Source organism: Leucoraja erinacea, chromosome 3, assembly GCF_028641065.1.
Source record: "Leucoraja erinacea ecotype New England chromosome 3, Leri_hhj_1, whole genome shotgun sequence".
NCBI classification, from domain to species: domain Eukaryota; kingdom Metazoa; phylum Chordata; class Chondrichthyes; order Rajiformes; family Rajidae; genus Leucoraja; species Leucoraja erinaceus.
Window position 1 is genome coordinate 30,338,668 of NC_073379.1, and position 26,603 is coordinate 30,365,270.

General features: G+C 44.8%; 1 protein-coding gene across 4 annotated transcripts in view; it reads right to left on the reverse strand.

The window, feature by feature from the left end:
- Window positions 1-26,603, reverse strand: part of LOC129695436 (tyrosine-protein kinase JAK2-like) — a 228,533-nt gene that overhangs the window by 92,290 nt on the left and 109,640 nt on the right. For all 4 annotated transcript variants that reach the window (XM_055632389.1, XM_055632388.1, XM_055632386.1 and 1 more), the window contains one exon: window positions 9,463-9,724. In XM_055632389.1, coding sequence (XP_055488364.1) covers window positions 9,463-9,679 — 217 coding nt within the window. In that variant the 5' untranslated portion in view covers window positions 9,680-9,724. The remainder of the gene's footprint in view (window positions 1-9,462; window positions 9,725-26,603) is intronic.

Genomic DNA, 26,603 nt, shown 5'->3' on the forward strand with positions numbered 1-26,603 from the left:
TGTAAGCTGCCCAAGTGAAATATGAGATGCTGTTCCTCCAATTTGCGTTTAGCTTCACTGACAATGGAGGAGACCTAGGTCAGAAAGATCAGTGTGGGAATGGGAAGGAGAATTAAAGTGTTTAGCAACCAGGAGATCAGGTAGGTCCAGGCGGTCTGAGCGAAAGTGTTCCGCAAAATGATCGCCCAGTCTGCATTTGGTCTTGGCGAAATATAATTGTTCTATATCTCTCTACATCATCGTCTATATCTCTCATTTCCCTTTCCCCTGACTAGTCTGAACAAGGGTCTCGCCCCAAAATGATACCCTTTCCTAGTCTCCAGAGATGCTGAATGTCCCACTGAGTTACTGCAGCTTTTTGTGTCTATCATCAGTTTAAACCAGCATCTGCAGTTCCTTCCTACACAATACCTCATTCAGTCTCTTGCTCAGTCTGGGGCTCAAGGAGGTGAGGATGCAGATGCAGCTGCAGCTTGGGAAACCAGTTACTTGGTAGCAAGATAGTGATGGAAGCAAAATAATTTCTTGCAACCAAACACCATTCTTCAGTCTGATCGCTGATCTGAGATATGTGCAGATAGAGTATAGATGAATCTGAGGGAATACATGGTAGGATAAATAACAACCTTTGTCCTGGGTCTCTTCATCCTCACCATTATAACATACCTCAGGAATGCTCATTCCTCATGCATGGAGATGCAGTTCTGCAAAGTTCATTTTATTGCCCAATGCTGTTGCTGAAGACACTGAGACTAATTGTCTTTCGCCCAGAATGTCTGACTCTGCAGTCTTGGCTCTGATTCAATTTTGTTTGTAGAATTAATTGCGCAAGAATACACAATGGTGTTGGGCAGGGATGCTGCAACGTTGAAGGCCAACGTTTTACTTCCAAGCAAGGATCGTGTGAAATTTGAAGGGGAAAGAGCAGTTAACATTTTTCATGTACCCATTGCATTTTTTTGCCTCACAAAAGACCCAGGTTCGATCCTGAACTCGGGTGCTGTCTGTGTGGTGTTTGCACATTCTCCCCATGACAACATGGATTTTCTCCAAGGTCCAATTTCCTCCCGCATCCCGAAGACATGTCTGCTTGTAGGTTGTGACATTGGGATAACATAGAACTAGGGTGAACAGGTGATCAATGATCGGCGTGGACTAAGTGGGCAGAAGGGCCTGTTTCCATGCTGTATTTATAAACAAAAAATGCTTTTTCGGATTTTAAGTCTGCAAATTGAGTGTTGGGCTTCATGGGTACATTTTGGGCACGGCAGAACCTTCATTGGAGATGGAACAGATTAAAATGATCATCAAATTAGGACCCAAGACTGAAAACTTCCTGCAACAAAATTATATTCAAACTTCAATAAACTGGATTGGTTTATACGAGGCTCCAGGATATGATCAACATAAGTCATTGTGTTTTAATGCAGTAGAATTTAGTGCATTAAGATTCACAATGCAGGATAATAAAATATTTGGCTCTGTCCAATAACTGCGCGATGCTGGAATGCAGCCAGGACATTCTTGTTCATTCTTTAATAATAAAGCAAATTCGGGTATCTGTGTTGCCAGTCAAGTTGAACAACAAGGTTTTGGAGGCTGTGCCTTGAACACACGAGGCCTGGTAACATGACATAGGATTCACCAGAGGGAGAGGAGATTTACTGAGCAGCTAACCACAAAGCACATTGCAGCCGTTACTGCTGGATAAAATACTGGCGAGCAGCAGGTCGTTTGGAGTCGTTGCCTGGAGCTGGAAGTAAGGAGGGGAGGAAGGCAGGAATTGAGAGAAAGAGAGGAAAGAAAATGTGCTTGAGCATACTCATCGGCTCTCATTAGTCATTTTTCCTCATGAGTAAAGACAGAGTTCCTCGAAACCAGTGATAACTGTTCTTTCCGTTATTTTTAAAAAATACATCAAAATTAGATCTGGGAAACTCCTTGCACGTATAGCCTTATCCATCAGCCATTTGTTAAAGAAGGGAAGGCACCATAGATGCATTGATACCAATCATAATTTCCATTTAACCATATAACAATTACAGCACGGAAACAGGCCATCTCGACCCTTCTAGTCCGTGCCGAACACGTATTCTTCCCTAGTCCCATATACCTGCGCTCAGACCATAACCCTCCATTCCTTTCTCGTCCATATAACTATCCTATTTATTTTTAAATTATAAAAACGAACCTGCCTCCACCACCTTCACTGGAAGCTCATTCCACACAGCCACCACTCTCTGAGTAAAGAAAGTTCCCCCTCATGTTACCCCTAAACTTCTGTCCCTTAATTCTCAAGTCATGTCCCCTTGTTTGCATCTTCCCTCCTCTCAGTGGGAAAAGCTTATCCATGTCAACTCTGTCTATCCCTCTCATCATTTTAAAGACCTCTATCAAGTCCCCCCTTAACCTTCTGCGCTCCAAAGAATAAAGCCCTAACTTGCTCAACCTTTCTCTGTAACTTAGTTGCTGAAACCCAGGCAACATTCTAGTAAATCTCCTCTGTACTCTCTCTATTTTGTTGACATCCTTCCTATAATTAGGCGACCAAAATTTTACCCCATACTCCAGAATTGGCCTCACCAATGCCTTGTACAATTTTAACATTACATCCCAACTTCTATACTCAATGCTCTGATTTATAAAGGCCAGCACACCAAAAGTTTTCTTTACCACACTATCCACATGAGATTCCACTTTCAGGGAACTGCGCACACTTATTCCCAGATCCCTCGGTTCACCTGCATTCTTCAATTCCCTACCATTTACCATGTACGTCCTATTTTGATTTGTCCTGCCAAGATGTAGCACCTCACACTTATCAGCATTAAACTCCATCTGCCATCTTTCAGTCCACTCTTCCAACTGGCATAAATCTCTCTGTAGACTTTGAAAATCTACTTCAATATCCACAACCCCTCCTATCTTAGTATCATCTGCATACTTACTAATCCAATTTACCACACCATCATCCAGATCATTGAATTTCTTTAATATTTACTTCTGAAACTTCACACCATGACTGCATATCTAGATGTCATCATTAGATATCTATGTTTTCTCATACAAATCTACTGTAATGTTCAAAGGTGTGTGCGAGGATGGCTGATTACAACTCAGTAAACATTAAAGTAGCTACAATTGGTGTCAATGCTTTTCGAAGCTTGTAAAGCTTGGTAACACACTCCAGTGCGCCCGAGGACCTAAGTTCTGCTCTCACACTGGACACCAGAGGACAAAAAGCAGTATATTTGGAGGCAGCATCTTTGAGAGAAGCTGTTAAACTGAGGCCCCAGTTTCAACACACTGCAATGACAATTTCTTCAGCCTCCTGACTGTAGCCAATCCATCAACTGCAACCAGCAAAGTTCACCGATAGAACTGGAGGTAATTCTATTGGTCATCTAAGATTCACTCATCCCACCAACAAACTGTAAGGTTGCCACGTTGGGGGACCAATGCTCAGGATTTATTTCCCTTTTCTTTGCAGGCAACCACCCCCTAGTTCATCCTATAATTCTATTTTTATAAAGTATGCCATTAGTGTGTAAGGATGTCCAATGACTGAGCTGCAAATATAAAACCCGTTTGGCAAAAGGAGAGAACGTTATTCAGCAATATTTGAGCCATCACTTCAATACTGGTGACTTGGCTTTGATGAAAACACAATTGTTGGTACAGTAGCCTCCCAGCTTGATGTAGAGCAATTTTCAGAGGCATCATTACTGGTACCTCTCAAAGACCATGTAACGGTTTAGATAAGTCGGTCAAGTTACACATCCATAAAAAGTGACAGGGATATTAACAGAGATGTGTACTTGTATTTGCATCATTCCTTGGGTCTAGGTCAGCAATAAAAAAAAGTTTAAAAAAAAGCTACAAGTGCACTATATCGTACTGACATTGTCACTGCTGGAGAAGGGGCTGTCAGGATCATGGAAGTGCCCATCTGTTCCTGGGTCTGTTTATTGTTGGTGGACTGTGCAAAGCATCATGAGGGCTAGCAGAGCTCCTTGTCTTCTCAATGACATGTTAGAGTCCAAGCCTTGGTGAATTCCACAAACAGATATTGCAGTTTTATGTAGATAGATGGTACAGCCAAGAAGGTGTCAGTAGTGAAGAAAGTCCTGAAAATTCTCAAACAATTAGTCAGTTAACAGCCCCTGATGCTACTATTGATCTATCTCCTCGTTCTGTCCCCATGAGAGTGAATTTCTTGCGACCTGTTACCTCTGTAGAAGCAAGAAGTGTTAGCAAATCTGCAGGATCAGGTAACAAGTCCAATGACTTGTTTAATTCTTGGGATAATGAACTGGGGTTTGAAGCTCTTGAGATGCAACTCTTCCAACAGATGCTCCAAAATTTGAACAAAGATGAGACTCTAAAAATGCCAGAGTCATTGGGGAGACTGACAGTGTGTTGGAAGGATTGAGATAGTTCTTCACAACTGGCAAAATCCTCACTGTATTCTTCTGGAATTTTGACTGGATTTAGATGACTCTACTAGATAACAAAGCTGGTCAACTTGACAAAGCAGATCTAAGAACATTTCTAGGGACAGTCACAGCAGTGGGATATAAGCTTCATCAATCCAATAAGGATTCTGACTTTGAAAATTAGGATGCTTGTGAATGAGTGGCACAGTGGTGCTGTTAGCAGAACTGCTACCTCATATCTCCAATAACCCGGGATTCAATTCTAACCTCCAGTGCTAGCTGTGTGGAATATGTATGCTTTCCATGACCCTGCGGGCTTTCTCTGTTCTATGATTTCCTTCCACATCACAATGTGGGAGATGCGAGATTAATTGGTCATTATTAAACTTTCCTAGTGTGTAGGTGAGAGGTAGAATCGGAAGAAGGAGTGGATGGAAATTTAGGCAGATTACAGGAAAAATTAGAGGATAAATGGGAATGCACTGAAAGCCGGCATAGTCTAGATAAGCAAAATAGTCTCGCTTTTTGTTGTAAGGAAACATGGAAGCTTGGTGAGCATTACTGGCAAGATTTAAAAGAAAACCAAAATAAGTTGACTTGGAATAGTACCAGGAGCTGGGAGCACACCCTGTAATATTAAGAATGGGAGAAAGGGCATTCAGCCATAACTCTATCCAGTGTTACTCAAATCTACATGGCAATCAAAATTCATGTATTTCCATTCCTAAATCTACAGGGGACAGACATTTTAAAGTGCATTGTGAAATATCCTGCTGCATAAAGCAACAGCTAAAGAAAAAATTGGAAATTCAGCTCAGCTTATTTTAACTTCTGTTTATAATCATACCCTTGTATCTAAATTCCTCTCCATTTACCTCATGGTGAGGTTCACCTCCCAGACCACTGTTGCATATCACCCCTAAGCACACTGTTGTGACCAATAACTCATTGGCTCTATAACTGATATAACTTTATTTAGCCCAAGAGGGAAATTGATCTGCCAACAGTCATAAAAACGCCAAATACATGAAATATGAAATTAAATTGACGAGTGGAAAGGATTGGGGATGTGCAAAGATTGTGGGGGGGGGGGGGGAAGGAGTCAGTCTCAGTCTACCCCCCGACAGAAGGGGGAGGAGTTGTATACTTTGATAACCACAGGGAAGAAGGATCTTCTGTGACTTTCTGTCCTGCATATTGGTGGAACCAGTCTGTTGCTGAATGTACTCCTCAGGTTGTCCAGTGTGTCATCGAGGGGGTGAGCTGTATGGTCCAGGATGCTCCGCAGTTTGAGGAGCATTCTCCCCTCCAAGACCATCTCCCATGAACCCAACTTCACCCCCAGGACAGAGCCAGCCTTCCTGATGAGTTTGTTAATTCTATTGGTGTCCGCGGCCTTTGCCCTGCTGCCCTGGCACATGGCAGCGAAGAAGATGGCACTGGCTACCACCGATTGGTAGAACATCTGCAGATTAACAACATTAGCACACAACAAATGCTTTTCACTGTACCTCAGTGCCCCTGACAATAAACTAAACTCAAACATTAGATTTGATTTGGATGCAGTGTTTGTTTCAAATGGAGTTTCGATTGGTTGCAGTTGGCTGAGGTAAAATTCAGATTGGCTATGATTGGCTATGGTTGGCCGAGACCAAGTTTGGATTGGCCAAGGCTATCTCAGGCTGGAGATAGATGGAAAAAGTTGGAGTAACTCAGTGGGTCAGGCAGCATCTCTGGAGAAAAGATAATGTTTCAGGTTGAGACCCTACTGCAGACTGAGAGTCAGGAGACAGGAAATCGAGAGATACATACGGTGATATAGCAGGATATAAAACAAACAAATGAAAGATATGCAAAAAGTAACAATGATCAAGAAAATGATCCATTGTTGGTTGTGGGCTAGCTGGCAATGAGCTGTAGCTGGCTTGTATCAGAACCAGATTAGCCATGGTTGGCTCTGGTCGGAAGGATCCCTTATTGTGCTAATGCAGTGGTTAAGTTACTGGACAACCAGCCAGTTTCTGGGCCATTCATTTGGAGCCACAAGTTCAGAAGCCCCCATGGCTACAAGGCTACATTAGATGAATTTGGAATTAACCCAGGTCAATGGAGCTGCGACACAGCTGCACGACCCGTTGAACCACCATATTGAGTTTATCGCCCAATACCACTTTAAACACACTTGAAGCTCCTGTTGATTGATGAGAGGAGAGGGCTTTTATTTGAGATTTTTGATCAGGAGCCAAGAGTCACCAAGATACTGTGGTCTCGGAGGTAGAATACATTCAGAAATAAACTTGAAACCACGCTCCTGGCCATTTGGGAAACGTATAAAAACAAGTATTTTTTAGAAAGCTAACTGTTCAAACTTTCTCAGAGGGCACACCTTTCCCACTCCCATAAGTCAGGAAGCTGGATAATTCCCCCACCCACAATGTCCACCATCAATAACCACTGAACTTTCTAGCATCTACTTTATCTGAAAATCCCTCAGGTTCCTGTCGCCCACAAGAGTAAATTCAAGGAGAGGCTGGGGCATAGATGGAAAATTAAAGGATTTTACACCCCAATACAAGGTCATAAGGTCATAAATGATAGGAGTAGAATTAGACCATTTGGCCCATTGTCCAGTCTGCCATTCAATCATGGCCGATCTAACCCCACTCTTCCTCCTAACCCCATTCTACTGCCTTCTCCCCATAACCTCTGACACCTGTACTAATCAAGAATCTATCTATCTCTGCCTTAAAAATATCCACTGACGGCCTCTACAGCCTTCCGTGGCAAATAATTCCACAGATTTACCACCCTCCGTCCCTGAAAACAAATTTCTCCTCATCTTCTTCCAAAAACAAAAGTCCTTTAATTCTGAGGCTATGACCTCTAGCCCTAGACTCTCCCATTATTGAATCCATCCTCTCCACATCCACTCTATCCAAGCCTTTCACTAATATTGCTAGTATTAAGTTTGCTTTGAGTATGCCTGTTACAATCTTTAAAAGAGCTCATTAACATAATATAGTGCCAAAAAGAGACCAACACCCTTCCATGCTGTTCACCCCATGTTATGCAGTGACAGACCCAGCCCCATCAACACCATACTCTGTGTTACAAAGTGGCAGATGCAGAAAGAGACCTGTCCTCACTATAAATGTGGCCAACGTTATACTGTGTCAGACCTGTGGCCACCAGCACCATACTCCAGTGCCCTAAAGTCACAGATCTGCAACCAGCAGTATTATACTGCACCATTGTACAATACTGTGCCTTGGAATTATATCGCAACAGATATGTCTCAACAGTACCATGCCCCGTGCTATAAATGACAGACCTGTGTCTTCCATTACTGTGTATGTGTTATAGTGATAACCCTGTAAAGTGATTACAGACCTGTACCCCTACTCAACCCCAGTGTTATTCAATGACAGACCCACAGCCACTAGTCTTGTGTGCCACTCATATTCCATGACATTCTCATACTCACCATGACTGTACCAGTATTTATATTGGCAGACCCGTACCCACATTATACAGTGGCAAAACTATTCCTGTGTTTTGCAGTGACAGATCTATATGGTCTGATAATGCCCACTGGTACAATACCTCTGTCACAGAGTGACTGATGTGTGCTAATCAGGACAGTGTTATGGGAGTCTTTGTTCTTGACAACAAATGTTAGGCTATTGGTAAAAACATAGAAACATAGAAATTAGGTGCAGGAGTAGGCCATTCGGCCCTTCGAGCCTGCACCGCCATTCAATATGATCATGGCTGATCCTCCAACTCAGTATCCCGTACCTGCCTTCTCTCCATAACCTCTGATCCCCTTAGCCACAAGGGCCACATCTAACTCCCTCTTAAATATAGCCAATGAACTGGCCTCAACTACCCTCTGTGGCAGAGAGTTCCAGAGATTCACCACTCTGTGTGAAAAAAGTTCTTCTCATCTCGGTTTTAAAGGATTTCCCCCTTATCTTTAAGCTGTGACCCCTTGTCCTGGACTTCCATAACATCGGGAACAATCTTCCTGCATCTAGCCTGTCCAACCCCTTAAGAATTTTGTAAGTTTCTATAAGATCCCCTCTCAATCTCCTAAATTCTAGAGAGTATAAACCAAGTCTATCCAGTCTTTCTTCATAAGACAGTCCTGACATCCCAGGAATCAGTCTGGTGAACCGTCTCTGCACTCCCTCTATGGCAATAATGTCCTTCCTCAGATTTGGAGACCAAAACTGTACGCAATACTCCAGGTGTGGTCTCACCAAGACCCTGTACAACTGCAGTAGAACCTCCCTGCTCCTATACTCAAATCCTTTTGCAATGAAAGCTAACATACCATTTGCTTTCTTTACTGCCTGCTGCACCTGCATGCCTACCTTCAATGACTGGTGTACCATGACACCCAGGTCTCGCTGCATCTCCCCCTTTCCCAATCGGCCACCATTTAGATAATAGTCTGCTTTCCCCGTTTTTTTGCCACCAAAATGGATAACCTCACATTTATCCACATTATACTGCATCTGCCAAACATTTGCCCACTCTCACCCAGCCTATCCAAGTCACCTTGCAGTCTCCTAGCATCCTCCTCACAGCTAACACTGCCCCCCAGCTTAGTGTCATCCGCAAACTTGGAGATATTGCCTTCAATTCCCTCATCCAGATCATTAATATATATTGTAAATAGCTGGGGTCCCAGCACTGAGCCTTGTGGTACCCCACTAGTCACTGCCTGCCATTGTGAAAAGGACCCGTTTACTCCTACTCTTTGCTTCCTGTTTGCCAGCCAGTTCTCTATCCACATCAATACTGAACCCCCAATGCCGTGTGCTTTAAAGGTAAAGGTTCATTCTGAATTTACAACATTGGAATATACAATCTTCCCCCAGCAAAGGTTGCTTCTGAGAGACGTACTAGCAAGTCGATTACAACCAGCAAACCTTTTATTAGTGCTATTAAAGAAACCCAATCTAATGAAGCAAAAATGTTGTGCAAGTATGTGCAGGAAAAACATCAAAACCTTACTCACCACAGGCTTTGGCAGCAGTCACACAGATCTCCTCCGCAACATAGTCGCCCGGTGGCAATGTTAGGCAGTTGTTCTCGGGTTTGCCAGGGGTAGAGTAAAAATTAACCTTCAGCCCTGTTCCAGCCTGCTTCGGGGCGCATGGGCTCGGATGTAGGTTTCCGTTTTGGAGTTGGCTGGTCCCGGTGTCCACATCGGTGATCGTGATGCAGGACATCATTTTACAACGGGAGGCCGTGTTTACTTCTCACCGCACAACTGCAAACTAAAAACAGAAAGGCAAATCAAAAGAAAAAAAGGGAGGCGATGTGCTGAAGCATGCCCTGCTGTAGGATTTCCTGGCACCAAATTAATTTAGTGTTATAGGAGCCACTGAAATCAACAGGAATGCCAACTGGCTGAAGTCTGTGGTGTGTGTGGTCAGACCCACTCTCATGATCATCTGTACATTAAACATTAAAAGCGTTCTTTCACAATTCATTCTTAAGATTACTTTGAGAGGATTGCAAGTTTACTGCAAATTCCTTCCTTGCATTAGTCAGAATTAGGCTAGAAACTAAAAAAAATCCTTTCTTTCATAAGATGATAAGAAATGCGAGCAGTAGGAGATCATTTGGCCTTTTCAGCCTGCGCAACCCTTCATTAAAATTGCCACTATCCTTCCGGCTCAAGTCTGCCCATCTGCCCAATCCCCGAGTCCCCAAGTGCCCAACATTCAATCACTCTTAGTGACTGCATCCACAGTTCTGAGCGGTCGAGAATTTCATCCTCGCGAACATTGATCAAAGTACCTGTGAGCTCATGCTGCCCTGTGATTAGCTAACATACAATCAACTAGTTTGGCTAATTTCTCCACTTTATTTCTCGTTTGCAGACAGGAAGGCACTACAACGGGTGGTGAAAACCGCGCAGCACATCATCGGTGCCCCGCTCCCTGCCATGGATGCCCTCCACCGAAAACCATGTCCGAGACGGGCTGGGAAGATCATCAAAGACCCCTCACACCGCAACCATGGACTGTTTGCCCTCCTCCCATCAGGGAGGCGGTTCAGGAGCCTCAGGTCACGTACTAGTAGGATGAGGAACAGCTTCTACAACAACACAATCACATTGCTGAACTCGGAGTCCCGACGATAGATTTCTCTGGTCCCTCCGTCCCCATTGTTTAATTATTCTGTATTTCTTGAATTATTCTGTATCTTCCCGCTTTCTATTTTTTTTGTTTTCTTTATGTACAACTACTACGGACTGACGCAAAACTGCATTTCGTTGTACTGATACTTGTATTGTGCGATGACATTAAAGTTGAATTGAATCGAGTTGGACAGGCTCTCCTTGTTATTGAGCAAAGTTATGACTGGGATACGAATATAGTCCCCAGATTGTGTTTGTTGAATGGCCTTCAGCAGATGAACACTAACCGGGTAAAGACCCCTGACTTCCTGCTGGTAACTGCTTTGGTTAAAAGCACCTTGTCACAGCTGATGAAAGTCACATGCATTTCAATCAGCATCCACTCACAATAGTGCACAGTAATTTCCACTCACATTTACTTGGTTTCATTTTCTACAACTCATTCGTTGTTGGGGAATGGCCCGGACCCGAGCTCTCAGATAGAACTTTGACAATAGTCGACTACAAAAAGCCCAAAACTATCCCAGTTTCTTCTGCTGCTTGATTTGAGCCTGAGAGGTAAAATTCAAGTACTTATCTTGTCCTAACAGCCGTCCTACCCGATAAGTTATTTACATTATATTGCACAACTCTATACTACATCACTCTCCTCCCACACCAGTTTATGGGAGTTTTGGTAACTTTGACTAAAATTTTATATACCACGGAATCTCAGAAAAGTTATGGCACAGTGAAAAGCCATTTGGCGCATTGTGTCCATGCCCTCTAGCCTGATTCCAATTTCTAGTCCTTCAAAGATACATCCAAAAGCTGTCTAAATGTCTGTTACCACCTGCCTTTAAGGAATTGAGTTCTGCATGCTGATCATCTTCTGGGTGGAAATATTTTATCTTATCTCCCTTCTTATTTCCTCAACCAACTACTTTAAGTCTATGCTCTCTAGTTTTTGACACCTCTGTCAAAGTAAATAGCCTCTTCATATCTATTCTATCTAGGCTCCTCTTAATTTAATACAGCCTCTTTCAATTCCATACAAGCCAGCGACAATGGTAACATCTTTGTGCATCTCAAAATCCCTAATGCATCTCAAAAGCAATCAAACATTTTCTGTAAGTTCAGCTATTTGATAGCGTAGCTGATTTTATTTCCCAATTACAGACTGTAATCTTACAGCAGCACCATGTTTCCTTAATGTTTGGATTTTTTAGACAGCAAAAATGTTGAATTATATTCTATACTCAAAATATTGTTATAATATTATTAGAAACAGAACTAAATTGATGACAAAAACAAACTGCTGGAGGAACATAGTGGGTCAGGCAGCATCTGTGAGGCTGTTGAGGAAAGTGGACAGATGGTCTTTTGGATCAGGACCCTTCAAAGGTTGAAAATGCTGTAACATTTAGAATAGAAGATTCCAGTTAGAACTTGGTTTATTTAATCAGTGGAGCTTTGATTCTGAAGAAGGGTAGTGACCCAAAACCACCCCCATTCCGTCTCTCCAGAGATGCTGCCTGTCCCGTTGAGTTACTCCATCATTTTGTGTTGAGCTTTGATTATCATTCCGTTTCATCGGTTAAAAGTAATTTTAAAAGTTCAAAATTCCATATTTTCTCTGCAAAAATCTGAAAGCCTTTGCATGTGAGTGGGTGTTAGCATGCTGCCTGCACCTTCCCCCTCCCCCCCCCCCCCCCCCACACTGTGAGCCTGTACAGTAGGTACAAGCATATTTTTCAAGTCAAGCTAATGCCAATACAAGACCTGTTGTATCAAACCCCACTGCGTGGGGATTGGCAAGTGACAACCATCATTATCTCTTGCACACTCCGGTATCATGTTGCAACCAAACAATTATATTGCCAATAACAGAAAATAATCATAACGCATGTAACAGCAATGTTTCTACAATTTGTAATAACCCAGGAGGCCATCAGATCTATTGGTTAGACAAAAGGTGCACGAGTAGGCCATTCGGCCCTTCGAGCCAGCATTGCCATTCACTGTGATCATGGCTGATCATCCACAATCAGTACTCCGTTCCTGCCTTCTCCCCATATCCCGTGACTCCACTATCTTTAAGGGCTCTATCTAACTCCCTCTTGAAAGCATCTGGAGAATTGGCCTGCACTACCTTCTGAGGCAGAGAATTCCACAGATTCACAACTGTCTGGGTGACAAAAAACTGTCCTTGCCTCCGTTCTAAATGGCCTACCCCTATTCTCAAACTGTGGCCCCTGGTTCTGAGACTCCCCCAACATGTTTCCTGCCTCTAGCTTGTCCAATCCCTTAACAATCTTTTATGATTAAATAAGATCCTGTAGCGGGTATAGTTTGGACCCAATAGCAGCACAGAATCAGGCAGGTATAATTGGTAATGAACCTTATTACGATACTGTAACACAGAGTAGTAACACAGGAATGGGTACACCGTATTCACACAGATGCTCAGGATTGAGCGAGGGTTCCGAAGAGGGGCAGGCAGGAGACGTAGTCGCTGCAGAGTCTTGCATGAATACTGAGAACAATCTGGCATTGTGTGAACGGTGAGGAGAGTCTATATACCGGGTTAATAGGTGATCAGAGGCAACTGAGTGCAACAGGTGAGGAGAGTTAGGCTGATGAGAGGGGAGTGGCAGGCAGGCAGGTGAGGAGAAGGAGGGACCAGTGGAAAAGTACTGGGAGGTGAAGTGGACGAGAATGAGGAGAGGGCAGACTGTGACAGATCCCCTCTCATACTTCTAAATTCCTGTGTATACAAGCCCAGTCGCACCATTCTATCAACGTATGGCAGTCCTGCCATCACGAGAATTAACCTTGTTAACCTATGCTGCACTCCCTCAATAGGAAGAATGTCCTTCTTCAAATTTGGAGAGGAATACTGCACACAATACTCCAGATGTGGTCTCAATAGGGCCCTGTACAGCTGTAGAAGGACCTCTTTGCTCCTATACTCAACTCCTCTTGTTATGAAGGCCAACATGCCATTAGCTTTCTTCATTGCCTGCTGTACCTGCATGCTTACTTTCAGTGATTGATGAACAAGGACCCCCAGATCTTGCACTTCCTCTTTTCCTAACTTGACAGTTCAGATAATAATCAGTCTTCCTGTTCTTGCCACCAAAGTGGATAACCTCACTTTTATCCACATTAAACTGCATCTGCCATGCATCTGCCCACTCACCCAACCTGTCCGTTGCCCTGCATCCTCATAGCCTCCTCCTCACAGTTCACACTGCCACCCAGCTTTGTGTCATCTGCAAATTTGCTAATGTTACTTTTAATCCCTTCATCTAAATCATAGTATATGTTTAAATGTATATTGTAAATAGCTGCTGTCCCAGCACAGAGCCTTGCAGTACCCCACTAGTCACTGCTTGCCATTCTGAAAGGGACCCGTTATTCCCTACTCTTTGTGTCCTGTCTGCCAACCAATTTGCTATCCATGTCAATACCCTACTCCCAATATCATATGCTCTGATTTTTCACACTAATCTCCTATGTGGGACCTTATCGAAGGCTTTCTGAAAGTCCAGGTACACTACATCCACTGGCTCTCCCTTGTCCATTTTCCTAATTACATCCTCAAAAAAAATTCAGAAGATTAATCAAGCATGATTTCCCCTTTGTAAATCATGCTTGACTAATCTTCTGCAATTTTTTTAGGATAACGAGGAAATGTATCTAGGAACTGTGCTTATTCCCAAGGAAGCAATCCCATAAGTCCGAATCTCATTCTCTTTATTGGTCTGTATTCCGGGCTTTATTCACTCAAACATTGGATCAATTTTCTGTTGATTCTTTTTGCCATTAACCTACACCAAAAGGAAATTTACAGCAGCATATACAGCTGCAGCACATCTTTGGGATTAGGGAGGAAAACTGTAAGACCAGGTGGTCACAGAAAGAACATGTAAACTCAGTATAGATAGTGCTTGAGGTCAAGATTTAAATCTAGATCCCTGGAGCTGTGAGTCAAGTTACTTTCAGCAGCACAACCGAATATGAAACATAGTACTCTGTAAACAATATAATATGCACATATACACACACATAAACATAAAAACAAACAATAATAGTGTAAAAAGGCAAAATCGCCTCCAAGCCCATGTAGTTCAGAAGCTTATTTGGAGGTTGTAGTGTTTAATAACTTAATGACTGTCGGAAAGAAACTGCCTGATTCTGCACCTTACGGTTTTCTGGCTTGTATAGCTTCTTCCCGATGGCAGGAGTGAAATGAGAGTGTGGCCAGGGTGTTGTGCATCCCTGATGATGTTCACTGCCTCAAAAAGGCAATGACTCCAGTAAATCCTTTTGATGGTGGTGAGGTCAGAACCTGTGATGGACTGGGCAGTGTTCACCATTTTACTGCTTCACTACTGCACCACAAATCTTGACCAAGAACAAAATGGCAACAAACAAACGGGTGCTCAATGGTTGGTGAATATTGTTTAACAAACTATAACAATGTAATATGAGCAACAGTCTGTTTCGTCCCTCTCTCTCTTTGTTGTTTTTTAATCTGTAGTTAAATGTTGTTTTAGTGTATCTTTGGATTTGTAATTTGAGGGGGAGTGGGGGAAACTTTTTTATCTCTCTCCTCGACGGAGATGCAACTTTTTCCTTATTGTATCTCCGTCTGCACTGCAGCCTAACATCACAGAGCTGGCGGCCTCTTGCTGTGCATCGACCTTGGGAGCTCCAACTGAGGTAACCTGCGGATTTGACATCTTGGAGCTGGCGGTACCCTTGCCAGGGATCGACCTCGGAAGCTCCAACTGTGGGAGCCTGCATACTTAACATTGTGGAGCTTGCAGTCCCTGGTTAGGGACCGGATTCGGGAGCTCCCAGCCATAGGAGCTTCGATCGCCAGCTGCGGGATCTTCAATCTCCCGACCGCAGATGGTTCGACTTCCCCCACCGCAGGAGAAAAAGGATGAAAGAAGATAAGAGGAATGTGGAGGAGCCGCTATGATGGATGTTTATGTGAAATTTTCATGAGGTTGCATGTTTTCCGTTGCATTTTTGGTATGACAGTATGGCAAATCAAATTCCACATTTGCTTTACATACTTGTTTTATTTTTATACGGCTAATAAAATCAATTACAATCGCAAAGTGCTGGAGTGCCCAGGCAGCATGAAGGGAACAGAAACTTTTCAGGCTGGGACCCTTCACCAGACTGATGGAGAAAGGGGAAGAAAGCCAAAAAAGAGAGGTGGGGCAAAGCCGAGAAAGTGATAGGTGGATACGGGTGAAGGGGTGCGATGGGGGGATTTTCTTCAGTAAACATGGTTTCCTGCATGCTATTGTGGAGGTAGGCCTCATCTGCATCTTATCTGTTTCTGCTCTCAGTCCTGCTCCCCCACTGATCAACAGCCACCTTCAATGTGATCCCACCACGTCATCTTCCTGTCCCCAACTATTTCCCCATTCCATAGAAAACACTTCCTCTGAAACTCCTTACAGTGCTCTTCCCTTCCAAACCACCCCTCCCCAGACCCTTTCCCTTGCAGCCCCAAGAGACTCTCACAAGTCCTTACACCTCCTCTCTCACTTCCTTCCAAGAGCTCTAACAGCCCTTCTAGATAAGGTTCACTTGCAACTCTCCCCTTCCTTCACCTCTTTCCACCTATAACTTGTGTAGGAAGGAACTAGATGCTGGTTTAAACCAAAGATGAACACAAAATGCTGGAGTAACTCATTGGGACAGGCAGCATCTCTGGAAAGAAGGAATGGGCGACGTTTCGGGTCAAGACCTTTCTTCAGACTGGTTAGGGAAAAGCAAAATGAGAGATATAGACAATTATGTGGAGAGATAAAGAACAATGAATGAAAGATATATAAAAAAGTAACGATGATAAAGGAAACAGGCCATTGTTAGTTGTTTATTGGGTGAAAACAAAATGCTAGTGTGACTTGGGTGGGGGAGGGATAGAGAGCGAGGGAATGCCGGGGTTACCTGAAGTTAGAGAAATCAATATTCATACCACTGGGCTGTAAGCTGCCCAAGCAAAATATGAGATGCTGTTCCTCCAATTTGCATCTGACAATGGAGACCTAGGGCAGAAAGTTCTGTGTGGGAATGGGAAGGAGAATTAAAGTGTGTAGCAACCGAGAGACCAGGTAGGTTCAGGTGGACTGAGCCATTTCATGTCAATGGCCCCAAAAGCAGAATTAGAGAATGTATGACAGGCTGTATGGTCTCCTAGGGTCGTGAGAGTTCTCCAAAGAGTCGTAGCGTCTTTCTGGTTGCCGCTGAATTTTCAACATGCTGAAAATTTTCGGCGACCTATGGCGGGTGCCGGCAGGCGCTGAAAGGTCGAGTAATGAAATATGTGCTAGATCTCTGAGCTATTTGGAAGATATTGAATTTCGATACAGGAACAACGCAGTGAGTGTTAACTTTTTAATATCCAATTTCAACATCACCTCCCAAAACATGCATCTACTGAACTTATCTTCACAAGCAAACAGTTAACAGGTATAAGTTTTTAACTATAACCACATTAAAGATGCTACATAGTTATGCCAACATATACTCCGTCTCCTCAAAAGAGAGAGAGAGAGAGAGAGAGAGAGAGAGAGAGAGAGAGAGAGAGAGGAGAGGGAGAGGGAGAGGGAGGGAGGGAGAGGGAGAGGGAGAGGGAGAGGGAGAGGGAGAGGGAGAGAGAGGGAGAGGGAGAGAGAGGGGGAGAGAGAGGGAGAGAGGGGAGAGAGAGAGAGAGAGAGAGAGGAGAGAGAGAGAGAGAGAGAGAGAGAGAGAGAGAGAGAGGAGAGAGAGAGAGAGAGAGAGAGAGAGTACAATGTTGTGTTACTATTATTCATGCCATATGCAATGGCATTGCAACAACATTTCTAAGCAACTGTGACAAAATGCAAGACAGTAGAAAAGAGAAAGGTGATCAATGGTTATCCAAGCTTTCCATCACTGGGAGTTTCCTTATTTTGTGTAATTAAGCAAAATGATAAAAACATTCTGGGCATAGCACCATGCAGTTCACCCAATCCATTCACCACATCTAATCCAGTTCTATGCAAAGCACCTCATCATACCTATTCAAACTGGTCATTTTACTTCATACTACGTGAAGAAGCCCGCCAGGACGCATGCGTGTCATATCGCTACACGCAATGCAACAAGTCACAGCAAGGGGGAACGACGTTCCCCTAGCGGCAAAATTTGAAAACCAGGAACAGCAGGTAAGGAGACTTTGCGTTCCAGAATTTGAAAGTCGGGAACAGCAGGTAAGAAGACTCTGCGTTCCTGTCCACTCACCTTTAGGTGGAAACTTGGACCGGATCCATGAAGGCTGCGGGAAAGCTGGCGGGGGAGAACCGCGGAGTTGCGGGCAACCGGCAGCAGCAGCCTAAAGGCACGCCAATCTCCCGTAATGGGAACAGCTGTGCCCGACTTTCGCTCCCGACTCGCTCCCGCACCGGGCCCGGCCGGGCGGGAGAGGGAGCAAAACCAATGTTTCCCCGCGCTGGGTCTGTACAGGAGGGGAAGCTGGACAAAGGAGTGTCCACAAGTGCTGCTAGTGAAGCTGGCTGGGGAAGACAGCGGAATCGCAGGCAGCCGGCAGCAGCAACCAAAGGCACGTTAGTCTCCCGTAATGGGAAGAGCAGTGCCGACTTTTGGTCCCGCGCCGGCCAGAACACCACGGCCAGGCGGGAGACTATTCAAATGGGGCCGTTGACTTTTGACAAGTCAATAACGGCAGCAGACGGGGTGGAACGACGTTCACCTGTAGCAACGATTTTAACTTGGACCTGCAGGTAAGAGCTGCGGTCTTTTTTGTATTTCCATGCTGATTGCAGGTGCAGAAACAACGGGCTGCGACAAAGCTGGTGGGCTAGATGGGATCAGCTGTGCCAGATGTCCTCCACACCGGCCATATCCGCTCCACGGAAGGACAGTAAGGACAAAGCTGGAGAAGGAGGACCGTGGAGCAGCGGGCAGCCAGCAGCAGCCAGCTGCACTTGGATCACCCGTAGTGGGATCAGCTGTGCCCGATGTCGCCTCCGCACCGGCCAGATCCACGCGGCCGGGCGGAAAGGCTAGACACAAAACAAACAAGGTCGTGGACTCAGAGGAGTCCGACTTTGAATAACCGCGGGCGCCAGCGCCCGAGAGCGCTGGAGCGGGAAGAAGCGGTGTATGGAGCTTTGCTCCAACGTGACAGACTCCGGGAGATGGAGTCGGGTCACTGTGGGCCCTATAATAAACCCACAGCAGTACCTCTTTGAGGGCTGCACAGTGCTTCTACCCCATCAGAGGGGAGCACTGCGGGTCAGTTCTGGGCTGACCTGGAAGAGGGATCCGCAGAAGAAAAGACAAGTGTGCAGGAGGCCATGGCCCAGGCTGGCCTACTTGGAAGATGCGGGACCTCCAACGCCAACCAAACCGTTAATCCAGACCCCAGCGCTACAACAACAGCGAAGAACCTACAAAAGGTAAACCTGCCACTGGTAACTATGGAGGTAGGTGGGTCTGGTTCCCTACAAACAGTGGGCACGGAGATTGGGTGGAGATTACACTCTTTTCTGAATGCATGGAGCATGATAACAACCGATATCTACATCTTAAGCAGTATCCAGGGATATACAACAGAGTTTATACACAAGTACAGCCCTCCAGTTCAACATATACTGAACCGAATGTTCGTGCTTTCTGATAAAGGGAAATCAAAAGCGCAAGCTGAACTGAAGCGGCTTCACATAAAAGGTGTAATTGAGAAAACTCAACACGAACCATTAAAATTCGTGTCCAATATATCTATCAAAAACAAAAAAGATGATGGTCATCGCATCATCAATGATCTGACAAAATAGATACCTTTGTTACTGCTTAACAATTAATTCCCAAAGGTTACTTCAATGGCCAGCATCGATTTTAAAAGATGCTTACTATTCAGTGCCTATACGAGGTGACCACAGATGTTACTTAAAATTCAACTGGATGGGACAACTCTGACAGTATAAAGCACTGCCAAATGGGTTATCATCAGCCCAGGCTGTTCACAAAAAAATTGAAACCAGCCCTAGCGTTTCTACGGAAACATATACACATGGTCATGGCATATTTAGATGACATACTCATTATGGGCAAAACTTTGGAATTGGCCAAACAAACTGTAACAGCCACAAAAAAAGTTATTTGGGGAACTGGGATTCATTTCATCCAGTTAAACCTAAACTAACGTTTTCCACTACTATGGACTACCTGGGGTTTCACCATTGACTCAGTTCACATGTCCATGACTAGTTACAGTGCCATCAACTGTGCCAGAAGTGCCCTATCGACTTACCTATGGCAGGGGACAGACCATTACACTGTTGGGACTCACCCGCTGGTACAAAACCTATGAGGGGAACCAGATACTCCCATATATGGGATGTGAGAATAATCCTGAAGATGCTCAGGAATTGGTCTCCAGCAACAGTTCTGTCCCTACACAGACTGACATTAAAACAGTCATGCTAATGGTATTGGTCATGGCACAGAGGATACAGTCACTGCAAAAACTAGACTGGACAACATGACTTTCTCAACAGAAAATATTACGTTTCATATTCATGAGATAGTAAGCAGAACAGAAAAGGGATCAGCAGGCCTCAATATACAATTAGGTCATACCCAACAGATGACCGTCTGTGTATAATAAAACATCTGTCGTTATTCATGGCGAAAACGAATATCCTAAGAGGCAATGAAAAAGCACATTTTGGTCAGCCACTAGCAACCACACCAAGAGTGACGGTCCAGACTATCTCAAGATGGCTGAAACGGTTGCTAACACAGGCTGGGGTGGATACTAAAATGTTAAAAATCTCTTTCCACCAGGGCTGCAGCTACATCGGCAGCGATACAGTTGGATGTACCAATGGACCAAATCCTCAAGGCAGCAGGATGGTCTGGAAGTGAAAACATTCCAATTATTTTGTAATAAACCAGTAATGAAACCTGGAACGTTTGCAGAAACAATTTAAGTTCTGTAAATTAATTATAACCCATATAAAGGGGTTATAAACTTGTGTTAAAAATTTTTATGATTTCAATGTCGAATTCATGTCCAAATTATGTTAACCCAATTCCTCCCAACAGTCAAGGCAGACGTGATGCATGGACTCGCTCCACGGCATGAAATCACAGAGCTTTAAAATCTTCACGCAGTCACTCACGTGACTCCGAAGTAAAATAGTAAGATTAAACCAGAACTTACCAGTTTGAAGTTTGATCTGTATTTTATGAGGAGTTACGATGAGGGATTACTTGCCCTCCGCTCCCACCCTGATCATATACTTAACTGGTACCTCTTCTCTAATCTTACTATGTTTAGTCATTACAGTTATCTGTGATTTCACACCGCTGCTTTGAAGAATGGCACGCATGCGTCCTGGCGGGCTTCTTCACGTAATCCCTCATCGTAACTCCTCATAAAATACAGATCAAACTTCAAACTGGTAAGTTCTCGTTTAATCTTACTAATTTACTTCGGAGTCACGTGAGTGACTACGTGAAGAACCCGCCAGGACGCATGCGTGACATATCGTTTCATGCATTGCGAAACGACAGGCGGGGTGGAGCGTTTCCCCGCAGCGGTAATTTTGAAACCGAGACCGCAGGTAAGTGAATTACTCTGCGGTCGTTTTTTGTTTCCCACGCTGTTTTTTACAGGGGGAAACTGGACAAAAATAGATTCCACAAGGGCTGCGTCTAAAGCTGGCTGGGGAGGACCGCGGAGTTGCGGGCAGCCAGCAGCAGCTGAAGGCACCAGCATCACCATGAGTGGGATCAGCTGTGCCCGACTTAGCACCCGCACCGGCCAGATCACCACCACGACCGGGCAGGAAGACTATGCGGAGGGAGCGTTCCCCCGCAGCGACAAGTTTAAACCGAGACCGACAGGTAAGGGAATTACTCTGCGGTCGTTTTTTGTTTCCCGTGGTATTTTTCACAGGGTAAACTATGGACAAGAGTCTACAAGGGCTGCACTGGCTGGAAAGAACCGCGGAGTTGCGGGCAGCTAGCAGCGGCTGACGGCACCAGATCACCGTGAGTAGGATCAGCTGTGCCCGACTTGGCACCCGCGCTGGCCAGATCAACACCACGGCCGGGCGGGAAGGCTATACGGAACAGAGCCGTTGACTCTGACAAGTCGGACTGCAAGAAATGCCGCGGGGACCAGCGTTGCTGGGGCCAAATGGAGCGGCTTATGGAGCAGATGCTCCAATGTGACAGACTCCGGGAGATGGAGTCTAGTCACCATGGGTTATACAAAACACCCACAGCAGCACCTTACGTAGGGCTGCACAGTGCATCTCCCTCGTCAGAGGGGAGTACTGGGGGTCAATTCTGGGCTGACCCTGAAGAGGGGTTTGCTGAACAAACAACAAGTGTGCAGGGGGTGCAGGAAGGAGAAAGAAGGAGCTCGATGAGAGGACCTCCTACACTCAAAAACAGCACCCTCACGCACCCACCAGCAGAGCAAGACAATCAGAAGCTGGTGAAAGCTCAAAGGCCGGACATACAGGACAGCGGTCTTTTTTAGGCCATGGCCCAGACCGGTCTTCGTGGAAAATGCGCAAACCCCAAACCCAAACCCAAACCCATACACCGGCGCCTCAACCTCCTCGACGACTACACAGGAAGGAGTAAACTTTCCACTGGTAACCATGGAGGTAGGTGGGTCTGGTCCCTTACAAATTATAGGAAGTGTGGATAATACACATATCGGTGGAGATTACACTTCTTTTGGGAGGCATGGAGTGCATTAACAACAGACACTTATATCCTAAACAGTATCCAGGGATATACCATTCAATTTGTGCACAAAAATAGCCCCAGTTCAGCATGTACCGAACCGAACGTTCGTACTTTCACGAAAATAAAAATTGGAAGCACATGCTGAACTGAACTGAACTCCACGCTAAGGCGGTTATTGAAAAAAGATGGTAGTTGTCGCATCATCATAGATTTGACCAAATTGAGCACATTTGTGCAGTATATTCATTTCAAAATGGAAACCTTTGTTACTGCCAAACAATTGATTTCCACAGGCCACTTCATGGCTAGCATCGACCTAAAAGATGCTTACTATTCAGTGCCTATACGGATTGATAACAGACGTTATTTAAAATTCAACTGGATGGGGCAGCTCTGGCAGTATAGAGCTCTACCAAATGGATAACATCAGCCCCAGGCTGTTTAAAAAAATTTTGAAGCCAGCCGTAGCGTTTCTTCGGAAACAAAAACATATGATCATGGCCTATCTAGATGACATATTCATTGTGGGCTAAACTTTGGAATTAGCCAAACTAGCTGTATCAGCCACCAAACAATTGTTTGAGAAACTGGGGTTTATCATCCATCCAGTTAAATCTAAACTAACGCCTTCCACCATAATGGATTATTTGGGGTTCACTATTGACTCAGTTCACATGTCGGTGACTTTACCAAAGGACAAGGCTTAACTAAGGCCTGCAACAACTTCATTGACATCAGTGAACCATCTATCAGAATGGTAGCAAGGGTGATTGGCAAAGAAGTGGCTGCTTTTCCAGCCACACAATTTGGACCTTTGTATTATCAAAATTTACAAAGGGCAAAAATACAAGCGCTCAAAATTAATGCTGGTCATTTCGACAGACCAATGAAGCTACCAATCAAAGCAATTATGGAATTAAAATGGTGGAGGGATAACATTCGGCATTGTTCCAGCCCTATCATTATCAGCAACCCCTCAGTGGTGCTACAAACTGATGCCAGTGCACTTGGTTGGGGTGCTACCAATTCCATCTCCAGCTGTGGAGGTAGATGGAATGCACAGGAGGCATCATTACTACAGCCACTTGGCATAAACTACCTTGAAATGTTGGGTGCGTTCTATGGCCTAAAGTCATACTGTTCTGGAATATATCACCAGCATGTTAGACTACAGATTGACAATACCACCGTGGTGGCATATATCAACCATATGGGTGGAATCAAATCGACATCATGTGACAATCCGGCTAATACAATTTGGCAATGGTGTATCCAGAGAAATATTTGGATATCAGCTACTTACCTACCAGGTAACCTAAATTCAGTGGCAGACACCAGGTCATGCAAATTCAATGAAAACATCGAATGGATGTTGGATATAAAAGTATTTGGTGATATTGTAGCACAGTATGGAACACCAGATATCGATCTATATGCATCTAGACTCAATCACCAGTTACCAAACTATGTTTCTTGGGAACCAGACCCTGGGGCATCAGCGATAGATGCTTTTTCGCTGCATTGGGGGAAATTGTTTTTTCTACGCATTCCCTCCTTTCTGCCTCATCAGTCGGGTATTACACAAAATACAACAAGACTCGGCGTCTGGTATTTTGGTAGTGCCCGATTGGCCTAATCAACCATGGTTCCCTGTGATACTTGACATGGTCTTAGAACCATGTATCACCATCCTGAAATGACCAGATTTGTTGGTTCATCCCGTAACTGGGGATAGCCATCCATGTCATAATACGACAAACTTATTAATTTGTAGAGTTTAAAGAAACCTCTACTGGAACTGGGACTGACGGACCAAACATTGAACATAACGTCTGTTCTGGAATTCCTGGCAGGCCTCCATTATGATGAGGGGCTCAGTTACAGTGCCATTAACTGCGCCAGAAGTGCCCTTTCAGCATATCTATGGCGAGGATAAGAGCGCCATTCTGTTGGGACTCACCCCCTGGTAACCAAACTTATGAGGAGAATTTTTAATATCAATCCCCCAAGAACCAGGTACTCTCAAATATGGGATGTACAAGAGATACAAGATACAAGATAAATTTAATTGTCACGTGTGCCAGATGGCACAGTGAAATGAATTCCCATACAGCCATACAATAAAAATAAACAGGACTCAACACACTATAGAATTCAACACAAAACATCCCCACACAGCAGAACCAAAGTTTCCCACTGTGTGGGAAGGCACCAAAGTCAGTCTCTTCCTCCACTGTTCCCCGTGGTCAGGGTCTCCCCAAGCCCTCCGCAGTTGCAGCTACGGGCGGCCCGATGTCCAGGACCGCTCGCCGGGATGATACCAGTCCGACGTCGGGGCTGCGGGACGTCCTCAGCGGCGTGGACACCAGAGTCGGCCCCCTCCTACCGGAGTCGGCGGCTTCCAAAGTCCGCAGGCCGCGCCGGGTGGAGACTGCTGCTGTAGGCCCTCTGCAATGCGCCCCAGGACTCCTCGGTGTTGTTCAGCGCCGCCCGCGTTGGAAGCTCTCCGCACCAGAGCTCCACGATGTTGGAGCAACAGCCCAACGCTCCGGAGGTCCAAACGGCGACCCAGGTAGGCATCGCCCGCTCCGCGTTGACTCCAGCGCTGCGCCGCCGCTGTAGCAGCCCTGGTCCGGATCCCGGTCCCCGGCAGGAAAGGCCGCTCCGATCCAGCTGGTAGGCCGCGAGGTGGGGGGCGAGGACGCGACTCGGAGAAATAGTCGCGTCCCCGCCAGGAAGAGACTTGGAGACGGTTTCCCCCTTACCCTGCCCCCCTCCCCCACATAGAAAAGTAAAAGTTTCCCCCTAAAACAGACTTTAGACTAACTAAAAATAATAAAAAAGATAGAAATGACATACAGGCTGTAGGTAGAGGCTGCTGCCAGGGCAGCGCCCCTAGTGGAGCCTATGTGAGTATTGTCCTAACGTTGCTACGGAACTGGTCTCCAGCAACAGCTCTGTCCCTGCAAAAACTGACGCATAAAACAATCATGCTGATGGCTTTGGTCACAGTACAAAGGGTACAGTCTTTACATAAGTTACGGCTAGACAATATGACTTCTTCAACAAGAAATATACCTTTTCATATTCACGAATTAGTCAAACAGAACAGACCGGGACCATCAGGCCTCAAAATAGAATTTAGGGCTTACCCTATAGATGATCGTCTCTGTATAATAAGACATTTGTTGTTATATATGGAGAACACCAAAAACATCAGAGGCTATGAGATGGCACTACTGATCAGCCACAAGCAACCCCACAAAAAAGTGTCGGTTCAAACTTTTCCAGATGGCTGAAACAGGTTTTAACAACAGCTGGAGTGGATACTAACATAGTCAAATCTCATTCCACCAGGGCTGTAGCTACATCGGCAGCTATGGAGTTGGACGTACCGATGGACCAAATCCTGGAGACATAGAAACATAGAAATTAGGTGCAGGAGTGGGCCATTCGGCCCTTCGAGCCTGCACCGCCATTCAATATGATCATGGCAGCAGGATGGTCAAGGGAAAAAAACGTTCCAACAATTCTACCATAAACCAGTGGTTAAACCTGGAACTTTTGCAGAATCAATTTTAAGTTCTGTAATATGATTTCACCCCATGAAATAAGGGTTATCATTTGTTGTTAATAACTTTATCATGGATTTCAATGCCGGATTCATGTTTAAACATGTTAACACAATTCCTCCCTTAGTCAATTAAGGCAGATGTGATGCATGGACTCGTTTCCACGGCATGAAATCACAGAGCTTTGAAATCTTCATGTAGTCACTCACGTGACTCCGAAGTAAAATAGTAAGATTAAACGAGCTTACCAGTTCGAAGTTTGATCATTATTTTATGAGGAGTAACATTGAGGGATTACGTGCCCTCCGCTCCCACCCTTGATCATACAGTTCAACTGGTATACTCTCCTCTAATCTTACTATGTTCAGTCATTACTGTTATCTGTGATTTCACACTGCTGCTTTGAAGAATGACACGCATGCGTCCTGGCGGGTTCTTCACGTAATCCCTTAACATTACTCCTCATAAAATAATGATCAAACTTCGAACTGGTAAATCCTCGTTTAATCTTACTATTCTTTTTATCAGTGTAAATTGCTGTTGTTGCCTATTCATTTCTCATTTGCATGCCACAAATGACTTTGCATGCTCCACATCATCATCATTCCACAGATAATAGAAACATAGAAATATAGAAAATAGGTGCAGGAGTAGGCCATTCGGCCCTTCAAG